Below are 15,319 nucleotides of genomic sequence, written 5' to 3'. Positions count from 1 at the left end.
GCCAGCAGATCGTGTTGCTCCCGGAACACCCGCTCCCTCTCAATGGCACGTGTGAGGACATCCAATACACAGAGAATTGCTGGATCCATGTTGTTCCATTACGCACAGGCGCACCGGCGCGGAATTTATATGCTTGCCATACAAGTGTGCTTGATCATATTTAGCTAGCTCACACAGGTGTGCTTGAGGAGCAGGAGGATCCAAATGCAGACAGGTTCATTGCAAGAAGGGATTTATTATGAACTCACACGTAGTACGGGAACACAGGAACATGAAGCCACGGGGACAAATGACAATGAACCGACGAGGACAAAGGCAGACACTGAGGTTAATTACGAGACACAGGTGGTGCAATCAACACAGGTGAGACACATTAGGTAATCAAGGGCAGGGAGCACACAGGAAGACAGGACAAGGACTTCAAACTTAAACAGGAACCTAACAGGAAACAAAAGACACAGGACAACACAGAACTTCAAAGTAAAACAGAATCAAAGAACACAAGAGACAAAAGACCAAAAACAACTAAAAATCAAGCCACTGCGTGGCGGCAAACTCAGGGCCATGACAGCATCACCACAGCCCATCTGGGTCCAAGGTGCCATTCCGAACGTTTACTTTCATGTTTCAGAATGCCAGCCTTTGACTATTTTTTGAAAAGGAGTGCTATTCCGAACCTGAAAAAATGTCCGCCATCGAAAGGATTAAGGCACCAAGTGCAGCAAATGTTATAGTAGTACAGTGGTTAGAGTATCTGTCTCTGGTGTGGGAGATCAGGGTTTGACTCCCGGAGGAGGTGCATTTTAGCAGACTTTCTTGGCCTCTACCTGATCTTTTCACTAAACTTAACCAACTCCTTTCCACATGGCCTAAACCCAACCAAAGCACAGAGCAAGGACATTTCTTTTTCAGCAGGAGCGCCACGGCTGCATCAGGCTCGTGCCTGGGTGAAATTTCGAAGGGGGGGTGTCTGGTCTATGTGCCGCGGGCAATCGTGTCGGGAAGGAAGTCAAACACAGAAACACGAGAGAATCCAGTCAATTTTTAAAATAAAACACATTCAGAATGACAGCCCTTCAGGGATTTTCGGAATGGCGGTCCTTCAGAATGGGGGTTCTCCCCAGCCCAGCTCAACGGACGGACGTGACCCGGATTTGTCAGATGAGCGGTTGCCGTCCGCATCATCCAGGAGCAGCAGAGACTCGTCCCCAGACGCTCCAGAAAGACATGAAGGCAATAATATAATAAATCCATGGTAAGAACTAACTTGCTCGTGAGCTAACTTTTACTGCTTAGAGAAGGGCGGATCGCTTTGATCGCCAGCGGAAAGGGGAAAATAATCACACATCACACCAATAAGAAATGTATTTTTATGGTAATTATATATATTTCTATAATTTACAGAGCAGAGGTCGACCATGGGGCAGAGGTCATGTGGCAGCATACAAACGTACAAAAAATGCATTTTTACTGATATTTGTAAATAAATTATTATTTTGCCATCAAAAGTCCTTTCTCAGTGTTGTTTTTGTTGTTTTATAGAAGGAGAACACTGTCCAGATGTGTGAGGTGTCACTAAAGCAAGAAATATTAACGTCAAAGTCACTGTTCTGCTTGACATGTTTCTTTCCACAAAAAGCTTGTTTTCTCAGTGTTTTGGTCAAAACTGGTGTTTTTGGCAAAACCAGCCTATGTTCTACTGCTGTTTACTAAAGAACGGAAAAAGGTAGAGAAACTTTTTTTTTAATGAAAGAAGAGAGTCTATACTTTCTCTTGGTAGTTTGTGTTTTTACATAGTCATAGAACACAATATTCTGTGGGTCTTATAAGATCATTCAAAATGCTCTAAAACGGCTGGCAGTATGGGGCTCTCTGCTCTGAAAATGCACCTACAGACACCAAACCTTCCAGTTTTAGTCCTGTCTATATTCTGATGGTTTTTACAGAGGGGTTTGTTGATATATCATTCAAAGCCTGATTTATACAACATTGTATTCCTAAAAACATGGCGAAATTGGATTTTTAGGGCTGGTGACAGTATTTTCTCATTTACAGAGTGATAAAAAGAGATATCGAAAATCCCCTCTGTAAAAACTTCTGACTCTAATATGTCAACAAAATAAAACAAGAACTTTGAAAGGGGCTTTGTCCATTTTTCAGTTTTTCGGTTCTGGAAATATATGCAAATTAGTACATATTTCATCAGATATTGCCTCATTTACATATTCAAACATAAAATTTGACAACATTTCAGTGTTTCCCCCAGAAAATGTGTTAGTTAAGGTGGTGTCTGTCCTGTTGGCGGGGGGGGGGGGGTGATCGGTGCAAGTGCAAAAAAGTGCAAAAATCGCGCGGATCGATCGATCGTCCGGGGGGGGGGGTTCGGCGTGCCGTATTAAGTTTCACCACGCGCGCTGCTGTTATGCATGCGCTTCTCTGTGGTGTGTATGTGTGTGAGAGGATGCGGAGATGAATGAAGGCGCTCGTCCGACGGGGGAGCGCCGGCGAATATCGCTACATTTTAATTTTTTTAAGACGTTAGTTTAGGCGGCAGCTCATTGTTGTTAAGGCGGCCGCCTTAACAGGAAAGCGCTGCGGGAAACCCTGCATTTGTAATACAAAAAATATTTGTCTTGATGTAAGTGATTAACTTGGGAAGTTTCATGGTGATAAATGTTATTTAAAATCTTTACCCTATTCACCTGTAGTGTCTACCCTTAATCTGGGTGCGGTAAATGTTATATTCACATAACTGTCAATGACCACTTTCTTTGTAACACCTGTAAAATTTAATGTAATGCAAACTTATTGCTCAATAATGAATTCTAACTTAGAAAATATAAAAATGTTCTCGATTGAATCTTGAAGGGAGGCATTCATTTGTATTCATAACTAATTATTTCTTGAGTTTCACAATGTTCTTGGACCACACTGACTTCCATTGAGATGTGTTTTAAAGTTTGGCCCATTACTTAACAAATATTAGTTATTTAATCATGCAAGTAGACATTTACATACTGTCGGTAATAAGATGCATGCAGCAAACCCAGATTTTGTAGAAGTAAGTATTTATCTATGAAGTGATGAGTATGCTGAATTTTGCCTTGGTTGAGGCCTCTGACAGAGAAGGTGAGAGTTTCCTCTGACAGCAGAGATGATACATGAGGACAGGTCTGATTGTCTGATCTCTGATGCCATAGATTAGAGCACTCAGACATCTTGGGAAGATTATAATACACACATAAATGACAATTTGTATGCGCACAATAATTAATCTGTCTAGGACTTCAGAGATGGCTGTGAGCATTGGGTTGTGTATAGTTGATGAGAGACTGAGGCCCAGCTGCCCCAGATGCAGCAGCAGTGTGTTCTGAGCCTTTCTGGCTGAAGCTTTGTCTGTAGAGGCTGACCTGGCTGCTACCACCACACCAACATAGGAATAAATGACTGTCACAACACCTAGAACACACAGAAAATAAGTGAAACCTCTGTCGTAAAGATCAGTCATTGGCTCAAGCAACATGCTTTCTTTGCCACAAAAGTCCTTCATCTGCAAAGTCTCGAGCTCTTCAAATGGAAAATTTAAGAGCAAAAGGACTCGAGTTAGAACACTCATTGAACTGATTGTCCAAACCACAATGATGGCCACTCCTGTGTTTTTGATGGTGATGATAGTAGTGTGTCGCAGTGGGTAACACACAGCTACATATCTCTCCAGAGACATCACCACTAGTGTTAGAGGAGAAATATCATTTGTGAGATTGGCGATCATGGCGAGAACACCACACACAGGATATGTCATTGTCACCCTAAAAGCAGCAATGAGATACAGTAACTGACTGTGTACTAGCAATGTAGTGTCTGCAAAAAGCAGGTTATACAGAAGAATATACCGAGAGGTCTCACGAAACACTGGTTTACTCCTCAAGGTAAATAACAAAGTCCCATTAATGAAGAGAAACACACAGGATGGCACTGTAGACATAAGAGAAAACAACACTAATCCCATTAAGCCTTGATATTGTAGTCCAACAGTGATGTTGGTCTGAGACTGATTCATGTGCATTTTATCACCTGTTGATGTAACAGCAGTACAAAAGGATACCCTTCTTCTCTGTGCTATCAAATGACAGTGAAGGTCTCTGTGACTCACACAGATTTTATGAGCTCAGTTCTCACACCCACGTCATGTGACACCATCACATGTAAGCATGGTAACATGTTAGTAATGACTGATGCCATTCGTCGATCCTGACATTCTAAATTCCAACGTGGCAGTTTGATTTTGAAGTTGTGACTGAAGAGGGAAAGTGTTCAACTGTTAAGCTCAAGCTGTATCAAAGGTTGCTTTAGTTCTGGCAGGCCATGACGTCAAGCTCTAAATCAGCACAGTGTAGCTGTCAACCCTGAGCAGATCAGCTGATGGCTCAGCTGACTCCCTGTGGCCACTTCCTATTGGGGATTTGCATTCAGAGCGCGATATTTAAACTGCTCTAGCCCGACGTCACCTCCCTTGCTGCTGCTGCTGGTTTTTTTGCAACCCACCTCCACCCCAGCTCCTCCCGTCATCTGTCATGAACCTTGTCATTGTATCTTGTTGGTTGCTCTGCTCTGTCTGGATTTTCTTTGCTGCTGCGCTCCCTGCTTATGCCATTCATGATGGCTCATGAAGGGCAGGAAGGTGTGCTCTTCCTGCCTCAGGCATTCCACGCAAGCGCGTGGAAGAACAGTACCATACCGCCAAATGAAATTTGTGCAAGTAAATAAATATTATTTTTACAAAGTGGTCCTGACAGAACTATGATGGTGCATATAACTCTCTTTACAGTTAGACCTTTCGGGATGGAGAGATACATTAAAAGTACCCCAAACCAGGGGCGGTATTCAGCTCAGTTGGTAGAACAGCCTCCCTCTGCCTCCCATTGCCTCCCCGTGTCCACCAGACGCGTTTTTAGTGCTGACAGCGCTCTCAGCGCTGCTTTCCCAGCGCTTAGTGCTCTCTCTCTCCCTTGTCAGAATGCCGCTGTTGCTAGGTTACAAAACGAGTCCTCTGACACGTCCGTGTTCCTGCCTTGTTTAATGTAAACAACACAACGAGTGTCAGAAATACACAACAGCGTTAGCGGCAGCTTTTGACATGGACCCTGAGGTCGGCCTACCTTCAATACAAGTGTGGGTCATGATATGAACCGAGCCACGTCTCCGGTTGTGTTGCTGTCGGTAGTGTATGTCCCGCCCATTCTTGATTCTGATTGGTCAGTGCGGGGAAAAGTGACATTGACGAGCGCAGCACTGTTCTAAAAGTTGAACAGATTTCAACTCGAAGCGCTCTGAGCGCCGCAACAAAAAGAAGCAAGCGCCCAGGGCGTTTTACCGCTGAGCGCTGTGAGCGCCCAACTCAATAGGGTTTGAATGGAAAGTATACGCCCAGAGCGCTGAAAACGCGTCTGGTGGACACGGCCCCTAAAGGAGAAAAAGCCCCAAAAATATACTAAAAAAAAAAAAAAAAAGTACCCAAAACCACTCCATTTTAAAACCACAACAGGGGAAAAAGAGGCTTTAAAAATGCGACAATAAAAGAACACGACAAGAAAGACAGTCACACTCTCAAAACAAACGTAAAACAAACAGTCAGAGTGCAACAGGCTGCCAGCTTACCGGCGCCATCTTCCTATATATCTGCTTTTACTATGAAAACGCCAAATACTTCATATTAATGACATATAACGCTCATTATGCTTCAGCCTGAATCCTCTAAGCAAATGGCCATGTTGAATTGAAATTAGTTTATCATGTTAACCCTCGGACGGAACGTGAAGCTCTACCCAGTGGAAGTGAGGGCTAGAGGCTTTGTTGGAGAGTCAACAACACGGCTGCTCAGAGACCTGGGGCTGCGGGGAGCCAGACTGCACAAGGGAACCAGGCAAATATCAGAAGAGGCTGAGAAGATGAGCTTCTGGATCTGGCTGAGGAGACACTGCAAAATGTGGGGAGCAGACTTCTGTGGAGAGTTAGCTGCAGGGAGTGTTGGGGAGACGTCCCCGTTCACTGCCCCGCCACCAGGAGATGTGCTGGGCTAAGGGGCGAAACATCAATGAACGGTGGTCCCCAGCTGATGACCCTGCAGCTAACAAAGTGGGCACCGGAGGAGGTGCAGCAAGCCTAGAGCTGAGCAGGAAGAACTAAATGTAACTCTGGAGACAGTGACTACTGTGAATAGAGCAGTTGGAGTCCAGGGAAGACTGGTGGCAGCAGGATAGACTGCATTGGGAGAGGCTGGCTAGTAACCATACTCTCTAGTTTCCCTCAGGGACGACACCCAAATCACACTACGTAAGCAAAAGCAAGAAAACAGCCCGAAGACCCTCCGAGAGGCGGGATGGACGAACGGTCTACCAGGATGGCTCAAATGGTAACAAACGCAACGACAGTGACAAATGAGATGAGAATTCTTCGGAGGTGTAGGTGTGGATGGGAAAAAACAACAACACACAAGGGTCTTCAAATCCACATGGGAAGGATGAAGTATGGTGGTGGCAGCATAAGCAACCTTGCACTGCTCACAGAGCAGGTCAGACAAATGGGATCCAAGGCTGGGTCGAAAACCACAGTGCCACTGGGCCCAACTTTGCAGAGGCAGGGCAGGAAGAAACAAGGGAGGAGGAAGAAAGGGATGCTGAAGACCCCCAAAGTACAAGCCCAGAAACACCCAAGAGCGGATCCAAGCCATGGAGAGCCCAGGAAGGAGAAGCAGGATTAAGTGGCCAAAGTCCAACGAGGCTGAGGAGTGGAGAAAGCTGGATGAACACCTGAGTGAACAGCTGCAGAGAACCCTACGAGGCCCAGCGGAAGCCACGCTAAACCTGTTTGACGAAATCCTGCATGAAGAATGCAGTGGCAGGTACGGCGAGGCGACTGTCAAGAAAGCAGTAGTCAGAACAAAGGAGAGGAGGGAGAAGGAAATTGATGATCTGGTGGCAAGAAGAAGGCAGCTCTGTAAGTGCTGGAGAAAAGCAGAGGACTCAGAGAAAGAGGGCCTGAAAGTCCTCTGGGATGAGATCAGAGAAAGGCTTGCAAACCTGCAGAGGGCAGAGCGCATCCGTCGACAGAGGAAAAGGAAGGAGAAGGAGAGAGTAAACTTCCACAGAAACCCATTATGTTACGCACGAGGACTACTGGAGGAGAAAACCAAAGAGGAGCTAGAACAACACATCCGCGCTCGGTACAGCGACCCCACCAGGTTATGTGCCCAAGCCTGCAGGACCATGAGTCCTCTTCAATGCATCAGCCCCCAAATTCAGCGAGGCCAGGCAGGTGGTCTGACAAGCAAGAGCGGCATCACACCCGGACCAAACGGGATACCTTACAAGCTGTATAAGAACTGCCCAAGAGTGCTGAAGCTCCTATGGACCTTTTTGAAAATCGCCTGGACCAAGTAGAACATCCCATCTGAGTGGCAAAGGGCAGTAGCCGTCTCTATCCCAAAAGAGAAGAACTCCAAGACCCTCAGCCAGTTCAGGAGTATAGCCCTATTGAGTACTGAATATTGAGGGTAAAATGTTCTTCTCTGTAATGGCAAGAAGGACAACCACCTGATGGAGAAGGGCTACATTGACACCAGCTGCCAAAAGGCTGGAATTCCAGGATTCCCTGGATGTGTGGAGCATGCCTCGGTGATTTGGGAACAGATCCAGACTGCAAAGAGAGAGAAGAAAGATCTGCATGTTGTGTGGCTGGATCTGGCCAACGCGTATGGTTCAGTACCACACCAGCTCATCGCCTTTGCACTGGACTTCTTTTACATCCCAGACAACATCAAGGCCATGGTTATGAGCTACTTCGAGGGCATGCACATGTGCTTTGCACTGCAAAAGTTCACCACTGACTGGCAGCAGCTGGAAGTGGGGATCGCAATGGGATGTTCCATCTTCCCCATCCTCTTCGTTGCAGCTTCCGAAATCATCCTAATTGGAGCAAGGCAGGTAGTGGGCGGAGTCCAGCTGCCTGCAGGCCGGAGGCTTCCCCCACTAAGAAGCTATATGGATGACATCACCTGCCTGCTGTGAACTGCACCATGCACGTCCAGGCTGCTGAAGAGACTGGACGAGCTGATCACCTGGGCAAGGATGAAATTCAAGCCACAGAAGTCAAGGAGTCTTTCCTTGTGGAAGGGGGAGCGGAATGATATGGTCATCTTCACCATTGGCGGAGAAAACTTCCCCCGCATCGTGGATCAGCCTATCCAAAGTCTGAGACGGCAATATACAGCCAACCTCTCAGACAAGGAGATGGGGAAAACCATCTATCAACAGCTTTCTGGGGCTCCCACAATGTTTTTCAGCAGCAGGCCTTACGGATGGAACTCTCTCCAGCTACCCCTGAAATCTATCACTGTTGGGTACAGGCAAGAAAAGGCAAGACTGGTAATGGAACTCAGGGACTCCTCCGACTGGAAGGAAGCGGAGGGCCGAGGAAGAGGTCCAAATGGCGGTGAGCAGACTGCAACACCAGGAGGTAGTAGGCGGGGTCCAGACTGGGCAGGCAGGCCTTGGATGGGGGGACCCCATTTCAGTTTCAATCCTGAATAGCCGCACCTCTTTCACTCGCAGGGCTCCCGCAGCTCGGAGCTGAACAGGAAGGGATCTTCAGGTGTTGAGGAAAAAATATGGACTTGAAAATCAACTTCGGACTGGGGGGGTTTCGGAACAGCGGTGTTTTCTGAATCTGGTACCCGGTACTATTTTTTGGGGACAGCTCTCCATTCCGACACACCTCCACTTCGACACCCCGCTGTTCCGAAATACCCCCACTTCGAAACACCGCTGTTCCGACACCCTCCCCCCCGCAGCTGTCCAATGTCCAAGGTGCTGAACCGCGTGACGTTGTTTACACTCTGTGTTGCGGCTTGTCTGTGAAACATGCGCTGCTCAGGGACTGGGCAGATCTGTCCCACTTGCTTTCTCCCCGACTTCGTTGTTGGAGATCTCCCACACAGTAATAGAAATACACTCCCCCCCCCCCCCCCCCCCCCCCCGCTTCGCTCGAGCGCGGCTGAAGCCGGCTTGAGCTCACAGGGGCACGAGGCTGCTGCAGCCGCCGCTCGTGCTGACAGCTGACTGAGGGAGATGCTTTGGTTGGGCTTAGGCAATGAAGAAAGGAGTTGGTTAAGTTTAGTAAAAAGACCAGGTAGAGGCTAGACAGGCTAGAAGCATAATGAACATTATATGTCATTAATATGAAGTAGGCCTATTTGCTTGTTTTGCAGTTAATTATGCACATGATCCGTTTCCCCCAATAGCCTTTTCGGAATAGCGGGGTCTTTAGAAAAAATAGAAAACCCCGCTATTACGATGAATGGAAGTCTATTGTCGGAAAGGCGGGGCTTCGGAAAGGCGGGGTGTAGCCCTATTTTTTTAGTACCTGCTCGGCCGCGGTTCCAAAATGGGTGAAGCAGTACTAAAATGTGACGTGTCAACATTGCGGACCGCTGATTGGTCAGAGAGTCGTCAGAGAGTCGTCACCAGCGGCCGTGGGTAATCAGATATCACCACATTTCAATAAATAAATGTTCTGAAATGAACAAACTATGCAAGTCTGGTCGCTTTTCCGCTGCTGTTATACCAAACTAGACCTTCGCAATGCCTATCACCTGGTCCGGATTCGAAAGGGGGATGAGTGGTAAACGGCCTTCAACACCCCCGTTGGCCATTATGAATATTTAGTCATGTCTTTCGGTCTCACCAATGCCCCCGCAGTTTTCCAGTCCCTGATCAACGAAGTCCTCAGAGAATTCCTTAACAAAGATGTTTTTGTGTACATAGATGATATTTGATATATTCTCGAAACATGAATGAACATGTAGCCACGGTCAGAAAGGTTCTTACTCGTCTTTTGGAAAATGGACTATATGGCTACGTTCAGACCGCAGGTCTTAATGTTAAATTCCGATTTATTGCTCAAATCCGATTATTTGTTTGGCTGTTCACATTACGTCTTTAAATGTGGCCTTTCTACGGATTGCTGTGTGAACAGCTCAAGCTCCTGAAGTGACCCGCATGCGCAGTTGATCATTGATGACATCACGCCACAACGGTGTTTACGGAAGCAACCATGGCAACGGCAACCGGTATTGTAGGACTTTATGGCTTAATACTAAAAAAAAAAAAATCACGTCGGATTCAAACCCGCCCCCCGTCCCGCACTCCATCAGCCTCCCTATACCCACAGCATTACGCTTAAAAAAAAAAAAAAAAAAAAGAGTCTGAATTTAAACTCACCGACTTTTGATGTGATATGCGGTCTGCCTGCCTGGCTCATCATCTGACAGCTCAGTGTGACGCTACGGCCAACGGCCTTTATTTCTAAATCCCTCAGTTTATTTTTACACATTAGCAACCAAGCTCATCGTTCATTAGTTCATCTTCCTCTTCCTCCCGTAGGCCTACTGTCCTCGCTGCGCTGTCGGACCTGCATGGGTCTCTGTCACCGTTGCGCTGTAGCACTTCACCCCCACCCCCCTCCCTCTGCTCCTTGTCCGGAGCCCGTTCGGGACCGGAGACGGGGCAGAGACCAGGTCCGACAGTGCAACTTGTCCCTCTCTGAAGCAGAGGATGAGGCCAGCTTCACTCCAGTCAGTCTTCACATGCAGACAGTCCACAAAGTTGAAAGAGTTTCTGATCATATCGTTGTCAGTTTTTTCCAGGCGACAGAGTTTTTTTTTTTTTTTTTACCTCCTTGTATTTAGGGCCGGCCTTTATTTGTTTTTGTAAACAAATGAATACTGGCTATTATTTGAGGTAATCCCGTATCAAATCGGTCATTGATAAGTGTGCGTCTCATCCCCTGACTCTCCCAATAAGCGTCTGTGGCACATTTTTTGTTTTTCAATCAACTTTATTTGTCATTCATTTACGAAACAGTGCAGCGCGGGTCAGAATGACGTCAAAGTCGCATTAAATGCGACCTGGCTGTTCAGATTGCGGTCGCATTCAAAAATATCAGATACGTATCCAATTCAGTACCACATTTAGAAGTGGCCTGAATCTGATTTGAAAAAGTCAGATTCAATGCAACTTGAGCTGTTCACACGGTCAAAAGCAAATCAGATATGGGTCACATATGAGCGAAAAAATCAGATTCAGGTCAATTGTAACTGCGGTGTGAACGTAGCCTATGTGAAGGCTGAGAAATGTGAATTTCACAAGAGCCAGGTGACCTTCTACGGCTACATCATCTCCAGCGGTCAGGTCAAAATGGTCCCTCCAAAGGTACAGGATGTACTTAATTGGCCTTCCCCCACATGTCGTAAAGAGTTGCAACGCTTCCTGAGGTTCGCCAACTTCTATAAGAAGTTCATTAAGGGGTTCAGCTCTGTAGCCGCCCCCCTCCATGCTCTAAACTTTTCCAAGTCTGTCTTTCAGTGGTCTTCGCCTGCAGAGGAGGCCTTCCAGCGCCTGAAGAAGTCCTTCGCAGCAGCCCCGGTCCTCACCTTGCCCGACCCCGCCGAACAATTCATTGTTGAGGTGGACGCCTCGGATATGGGGGTTGGTGCTGTCCTGTCCCAGAGGTTGGGTAAGGATGGAAAGATTCATCCATGTGCTTACCTCTCTAGAAAACTGTCCCCTGCAGAAAGAAATTATGCTGTAGGGGACCGGGAGCTGCTGGCGTTTAAAGTGCCGTAAGTTGTCTCCAAGATTTATTGGACCGTTCCCCATCTCTAAGATTATTAACCGTTCTGCTGTCAGACTGCAGCTTCCCAGGTCCTCCAAGATCCACTCCACTTTCCATGTCAGCTGCATTAAGCCTTTCAAGGAGAGCCCGCTTGTCCCAGCCACCAGACCCCCTCCTCCCCCCCCAGCTCGTTGGTGGGGGCCTGGTGTACACCGTGAAGAAGCTGTTGGCGGTCGGCGGCGGGGCCTGCAGTATCTTGTGGACTGGGAGGGGTACGGCCCGGAGGAAAGATCCTGGGTGCCCTCTCGCCATATCGTGGACCCCCACCTCATTAGGGACTTTCACCGTTCCCAAGGTCCTGGGCCGCCGGCCCTGGGGGGGAGGGGGTACTGTCAGGGTCCGTTAGTGTCTGTCTCAGACTCTGACGTCTAACCGTAACCATATTACATAACTTAATAAAATAAATAAATAATAATAATAATGATAAAATTTAATGCAGACTGATGTGTTCATTGTAAAACATTTATTTATTGATGTAACGTTAAATGGGGTGATTTCTCCTACAGAGTCCCGAGGCTGGGCTGCTCTTCTGTCCAGTAACAGTTAACACACATGAAGCTTCACTTTTCATCCAAATAAATTGCTACTGCTACTTGTTAGATTTCATCAATGAGACCAACATTTATCTCCTAAAAATAATTTAACCAGCAAGTGGTAAACCTCTAAAAAGCTGCGGGTAAGTTAATTAGCCATCGTTTTGTACCCCGGGTGGACGACAGAGGCTGGCCGACCGAGCAGCTTTGCAGAGCGGCCACTGTCTCTGTGATGTCCCGGTCGTTGCTCCACAGGTGGAGCTTCACTTCTCCGGAAAAAAAAAGAAGCTTCACCTCTCCGAGAAACATCGGAGCAAACTTCAAAACAGCCGTCATTTGGATTAACTGGCCGTATATTTGGTATCTAAACAGTTACTTTCTCGCATGAATAAATATTAAAACTTTACACACAAGGAGGGCAAGTGACGTTGTTGTTGTTGTTGTTGCTGTTGCTATCAGGTTGCTATGCGGGATCATGTGCGGGATTCTGATTGGCTGACGTGGGCTTGAGCTTCTCGCTACACTGCCACCTACAGGTTTGGCATGCTCTTGACGGCATATATACACGGGTTAGTGTAAACAAAACGTTTTCTGAAAACGGACTGGTGTGCACGCAGTTTTTTTTATGAACGGAGAGGTTGAAATGTCCGTTTATGAAAATAGCCGGGTACGTGTAAACATAGTCTAAGCCGTGTCTCCCCTCCCCTCTGTGCCAGATCGTCTTGTCCTTAGAGTCAGAGTTCCAGCATATAATTTCCTTGAGTATCTCCCTGTGTATGACCAGTTTTTGATTCCGTGACCTAGAGTATAGCCAGCCGATTACCTGTACCTTCGCTTGTTGTACTGCCTGCCTGGTTTTGACCCCTGCCTGTAATAAACGACTCTGATTCAGCCTGAGCCCTTCGGTTCCTCATTTGTGTCCCGATCTGTACCTGATACATTTGTTCCAGGGTCAGTGTTTGGCTTTCAGTGCTTTATTTGTTTTTGTGTGTATTTAATTGTTTTGTGTGTTATTTGTCCTGTCTGTGTGTCTCATAATATGTTTGGTATTGTTTGTGTGGTTTTTCCCATGTTGTTTTCATTGTTTCCACTGGCAAAATTGAATCAGTTAAAAAGTTATTCATCGTAATATCAGAAGCCTTACATCTAAAATCGATTCCCTCAGAGCTTGGGTTAATCTATATAAACCATATATCATCACAATCTCTAAGATGTGGCTTCATAGTAATTTCAGTAATGTTAAAATTAAAATTTACAATTTAGGGGGCGGTGTGTGTGGTGCAGTGTTTAAAGCGGCCGCCCCATGTAGAGGCTACAGTCCTCAACGCAGGTGTCCCCGATTCGAATCCTGGGTCGGGCAGACTTTCCTGCATGTCATTCCCCCTCTCTCTGCCTCCCCCTTTCCTGTCTATCTCACTATGTGCTATCAAATAAAGGCAAAAAAGCAAAATATTTTTTTTTTAAATCACAATTTAGTTTTGTAAAGAGCTGATCAGGCATCTGGAGTAGGTGGGGTGGCCACATGCCTGTAAACTGCATGTTAATTCATTCATGTCACAATCACTCATATTTCACAACTTGCAAATTAATTTGAAAGATGGTTCACAACTCTTTTTAATATCTTTGACATTGACTTGACCTGGAACTCTCTTTCAATCCTCATATAGACTATATTGTGAAGTGAACTCATGGGTGTCGAAGCTCACTATACCGTTCTGTCAAGTCATTAATTTTTCATGTTAGAAATTTCTCAACTAGGGTGTCGTTTAGCTCAGTTTGTAGAGCAGGTGTCCCATATGCAGAGGCTACAGGCCTCGCTGCAGCCGGCCCTGTATCCAATCCCAACTCAGCCTTTGCTGCATGTTGTTCCCCCGCTCTCTGCCTCCCATTTGCTGTCTCTCTCCTGACTATACATCCATTAAAGGTGAAAAAAACAAAACAAAAATATACTTAAAAAGAAAAGAAATTTCTCAACTCATATCATTGACTGTGCTGAAATTGTTGACCAGAACACATTTGACAGTTGCCTCAGGCCACTTAATACTGTTTATAATTCCCTATACAGATTTATTTTGAGATGTCCATATCTGTCTTCTGCCAGAAGTATAGTAAGACTGGCCTACCTTAGACAGGCAGATATGAATTATTCCTCCTAAATCAGTGCTCACTGCATACTAATCCATCTATCTAATCCATGCTTGTCATTTTTATTATACATACAAGAATAGCAGTATTGTTATTGCTTATCAAAATTTATGTCATAAAATGCTGTTTCACACACACACGCACAAAAAAGAAACGTGAAAAATGAAAATTTCATCAGAAATCAGGGTGACACAGTTGGGTGCCGTCAGATTTACTGAAAGGGAGAATGTCTGAGATGGCTTTAGAGTCGGGTTGTGTGTGAAAAACTGATGAGGGGTGGCTATAACATTACGTTGTTTTTTTTATTTAATACATTTTTAAAAAATCATAAATCTGTGTGTGTGCATATGCAATTTTGAAAGGAATGTGAAAAGTTTCTTGTGTCATCAAAGGTCATGAATGTATTGTAAGTTGTCTCACACAGTTTACTGGGACTTTACTATGGACCTGGAATCAACCTCTGTTCTCTCTTTTTAAATGTAACATACAGTACACACACATGCATTTTCACATGTTAATGTTATGGCCTACAATTGATACCAGACTTAATCTGGGTGTTCTGTATACATGTTATATTCACATAACTGTCAATGACAACTTTCTTTGTGACACCTGTAAAATTCAATGTAATGCAAACTTATTGCTCAATAATGAATTCTAACTTAGAAAATATGAAAATGTTCTTGATTGAATCTTGAAGGGATGCATTCATTTAACTACTAATTATTTTTTGAGTTTCACAATGTTCTTAGACCGCACTGACTTCCATTGAGATGTGTTTTAAAGTTTGGCCCATTACTTAACAAATATTAGTTATTCAATCATGCAAGTAGACATTTACATACTGTCGGTAATGAGATGCATGCAGCAAACCCAGATTTTGTGGAAGTAATGCTGCGTTCACATGGAGT

General features: G+C 45.6%; 2 protein-coding genes across 2 annotated transcripts in view; both read right to left on the bottom strand.

Annotated features, from left to right (window-relative positions):
• Positions 1-15,319, bottom strand: part of LOC310997277 (uncharacterized protein) — a gene marked incomplete at its 3' end in the record, with an annotated part of 100,275 nt that overhangs the window by 42,867 nt on the left and 42,089 nt on the right. The window lies entirely within an intron of this gene.
• On the bottom strand, positions 3,074-3,985 carry LOC310997280 (odorant receptor 131-2-like; the record flags this gene model as incomplete). The annotated part of the gene is made up of 1 exon (XM_083986956.1): positions 3,074-3,985. One exon carries the CDS (start codon positions 3,983-3,985, stop codon positions 3,074-3,076), a length of 912 nt encoding a protein of 303 aa, XP_083843082.1.

Source organism: Trachurus trachurus (genome assembly GCF_905171665.1).
Source record: "Trachurus trachurus genome assembly, chromosome: 14".
In the NCBI taxonomy this organism is placed as follows: Eukaryota; Metazoa; Chordata; class Actinopteri; order Carangiformes; family Carangidae; genus Trachurus; species Trachurus trachurus.
The sequence above is the reverse complement of the archived record's forward strand: the minus strand, read 5'-3'. Positions and strand labels throughout refer to the sequence as shown.